Source organism: Triticum dicoccoides, chromosome 2A (assembly GCF_002162155.2).
Source record: "Triticum dicoccoides isolate Atlit2015 ecotype Zavitan chromosome 2A, WEW_v2.0, whole genome shotgun sequence".
Taxonomy (NCBI): Eukaryota; Viridiplantae; Streptophyta; class Magnoliopsida; order Poales; family Poaceae; genus Triticum; species Triticum dicoccoides.
Window position 1 is genome coordinate 742,506,415 of NC_041382.1, and position 3,810 is coordinate 742,510,224.

Here is a 3,810-nt window from a genome sequence, read left to right on the forward strand (position 1 = left end):
GACGCTAGCTGTACCGGAAGTACAAAATTACAAATACAAATACGTAGTACGACGGATGGATGTTGGTTCGGAGAATTGTACGTATGTACCGGACGCAAGTGAGGTGAGACGGTGGGCCTGGCGATTTGGGGTGCCGCTGGCCTGGGTCGGATCGGGTCAGGCTCCCTTCCAAACAGCACAGTAGAGTACACTGCTGCTCCTGCCGCTGCCGTCGATGTCCTCTTCTCTCTCCCCCCTCCGGACCGGGGCTAGTTTATGATTATCCCAACCAAACTCTAATCATACCCCCACCCACAAAATCCCAATACAAATACCACCGCCCAGCAAATAGATAGATAGCCCGGGCTGGACTGGAGGGAGGCAACAAAGAGAGACCAGCTCCGCCCCGCTGCACACCAAAAGCTACCCCTCCTTCGGGCACGCGGGCGGCCGGCAGGGGAGAGAGAGGGCAGCCGAGGCGGCTAGCCAGCGTAGGAGCTTAGGTAGGTTGTAGGCAGGCAGCCTCGCTTCGCTCATGCAGCAGGGCGAGTACCGCTCGTCGTCTTCCAGCGAGGGCTCCGCGGGGTCGGCTGCTGCGGCTGCGGCGGCCGCGGCCATGGCGCCCCTGGCGGCTGCGGCCGCGGCGGTGGCGGCCAAGGAGGAGCACAACGTGACGGTGGCCGTGGCGCCGCCCATGCCCATGGCGATGGCGATGCCGCTGCAGCAGCAGCAGCCGCGGAAGCAGTACCGCGGCGTGCGCATGCGCAAGTGGGGCAAGTGGGTGGCGGAGATCCGGGAGCCGCACAAGCGCACGCGCATCTGGCTGGGCTCCTACGCCACCCCCGTCGCCGCCGCGCGCGCCTACGACACGGCCGTCTTCTACCTGCGCGGCCGGTCGGCGCGCCTCAACTTCCCGGACGAGATCTCCGCGCTGGCGCTGTCGTCGCCCGAGGCCGCCGGGGCCGGCGGAAGGGAGGAGCCGGGCGACGGCGGCGGCGCGCTGTCGGCCGCGTCGATCCGGAAGAAGGCCATCGAGGTCGGGTCCCGCGTGGACGCGCTGCAGACCGGCATGACCACCATGGTCGCCGCGCCCGCGCACCACCGCGAGCGGCAGCGGCTCCACCACCACCACCACCACGCGGAGCCGCACGGCGAGGAGCTGCACCGCCACGTGAAGCAGCAGCGGACGGCGTGGAACGGGCGCGCCAAGAACCCGGATCTCAACCAGGCGCCGAGCCCGGACACCTCCGACGCCGAGGCCGAGTGAAGCAGCTAGGCATCAAAGAGAAGCAGCGGCTTCCAGTCCAGCCATCCACAACCCGCCGCCCATGCAGCTAGCTAGTCTCCGGAGAGCCGCCAGCCGGCGTGTGATCAATCAGGTTCAGCACAAGCAGCTCAATCCAGTCCACCCACCCACCTACTGTTCCGCCTGTCTCCCTAGCAAGCTCCGCCGGGTGCGCGTCGGAGAGGGCGGCGAGGTGCCGGTGGTCGGTGGGTCGGTGGCCGGATTTTTCAATACGTCGTTCTGGATAAGAACAAGGGAGGGGGAGGGGAGGCGGGGGACGCCACAAGTGGCGGTCTTTCCAAATGTCAAAAAAGACAGCTGTAACAGTGATAAAACAATCGCCACCATCTTCTTTTCTCTCTCTCTCTCTCGCCGTCTCTTGCTGGCTGTTATCGAGTAGATAAGCATCAATTAGCAGTACAATTTTCTGTTAATTAATCGTCCCAGTTGGCCGACGCCATCGCCGCCTCCGTTGTTACTTGTTAATTGCTGGGTGCATCGCTTCTGGATTTTGATCTGGTATACAATTGATCCGGTGGTTCGTACGCATCCAGTCGCTGGGCTTAATCCGGGTGTCTGCTGGTGTGAGCAGCAGCAAAGCGAGCATATCCGCGTTAGGTTAGGCATCGGCAGCCAGCCAGCCAGCCAGCCAGCATGCACTAATCAGTCGGGGGTGAGACTTTTCTCCGTCCATGTCTCCGCTGCATGCGTGCGTCTGAATCCGAACGCGCCGGTGCAATTATGGATCAGGGATTGGTACCGGTGGCTAATCTAATCGCCAACGCCAACGAACCAAGTGGAGCGAGCTGCATGAGTAGTAGCACAATTGGGCAGAGGGGTCGTAGGTGGATTACTAGTGCATGCTGCATGATGGCGTGTGTGTGTGTGGGTGATTGGTTTTGGTTGGGTTGGGTTGGGTGGGTATTAGGCCAAGGCCAGGCCACCACATCGGCTGGAAAGCAAAGCGACGCCCAGAGCTCCGGCCTGATGATGATTGCGTCGTAGTAGCTCTATGCAGTATGCGCTGCATGCGCCGATCGCCCAAGTAGTCCTGTCGACCTGCCGCCAACCCGACTAATCAGCGCTCGCCACGGCACCTCGCGGGCGCGCGCACGGGGCAAGGGGGATCGGAACCGGATTGGACTGTCGTGGCAACGACCCTGCATCGCGCCTGTCTGCACCCGGTCACTGGACTGGTACACTACGCGGCGGGCTACGGGGAGAGGGATCTGGCGGTGGATTGACATGAGAGGGGAGCTGGGGGCTCGGCGCGTGCCCGTCAGAAGGAGGGTGGTGGTTAAACGTCGTGGATCGCCACGGGGTGCCGGTGGCGGCTGATTTTGGTGTTTTGATTTTTTTAATAAAGTTTAGCTGGATCCTGACCCCATCTAAAAGAATTTCATGAATTGATCATTTTGCTACCTTCAAGCGTAATGCTGGCCTACCGCCAAACAGGCTGGTGGTAGCCTATGTACCTCTACCGTCGAGGTGTCTAGCGGTAGATGAATTCACACTGTATCTCATACTTAGAGAATTTTTTACGGTGAGGCATGCGTCTCTACTGACAGTAGGCTCTTATACCATACCGTCATCGATCCTAGTGGTTGAAAAAGGGTCGGATCTTGAAATACTTTTAGATGAGGGTTAGATCCGACTAAACTCTAGCAAAAAGGTCAAAACACCGAAATCAGCCGCCGGTGGCGGGAAAAACTTGAGATGTGTCGACATGGGGCGACGACGCAGCAGGTGTCGGCGCGCACATGTGCTGCTACTGATGCCGGATACGGACGGGAGATGCAGGGAAAGGGTGGACGAGGACAGCACTGCGGTTCCGGTACGGTGTGCGGCCCACGGCTCCATGCATGCATATGCATGCGCGCCTCCCCGCCCCAATTTGCTGGGAGGAGAGGACGGACAGCGGGTCATGCATGCGATCAGTGCCTGCTCGGTCCTGTCCCGCGGTGGGTCTCTCCACGCCTCTCTTTTGCTTGGATCTGTAGGCGGCAAGCATGCGTGAGCCATCATCGTTTATCCTGGGCTATTTCTCGGCGGTCGATCGCGTGGCGGTTCTGCGGTTTGGTTTTGGATTTTATCTACAGGTGGTGCAGCGGTCGAACAAGGTATGTGTGCTTTTTACGGCTATTGCAAGAATAAAGTGAAAGGAGGCACCACACTCGCACATACCATTTGCAGCGTGCCGTGTGCTCTGCTCCCCGTCGGACAAAACAGGCGGGTCCAAGCAACACGCGCGCCGGCACTGAGTGATCTCGGCTTGGACGCCATCCCTGCTGCACGCAAAACGCGCATTAGGGCATGTGCAGTGCTTCGCTCAGGATCGTCTAACTCGCCGGTTTTTATTTCTTTTGGTTTAAGGAAGGAGTTAACCGCATCGAAGACAATTCCCTCGAGTTGTTTAAAGCTACTCTTTTGAAAAAAAGGGAAATCCCAAAGTTATGTCAAACCCAAGGATTTCACTAGCCAAGATAACGGATTTGAGAACAAGTAGACACAATTTAAATTTGTCTAAACAAGGGAGTAGGAAAAAA

At 59.0% G+C, this 3,810-nt stretch overlaps 1 protein-coding gene across 1 annotated transcript; it reads left to right on the top strand.

Annotated features, from left to right (window-relative positions):
- The first annotated feature begins 330 nt into the window (after positions 1–330).
- LOC119356845 (ethylene-responsive transcription factor ERF008-like) lies at positions 331–1,724 on the top strand. Its single transcript, XM_037623834.1, has one exon. It carries the CDS (start codon positions 515–517, stop codon positions 1,244–1,246), a length of 732 nt encoding a protein of 243 aa, XP_037479731.1. The 5' UTR covers positions 331–514; the 3' UTR covers positions 1,247–1,724.
- Positions 1,725–3,810: the final 2,086 nt, after the last annotated feature.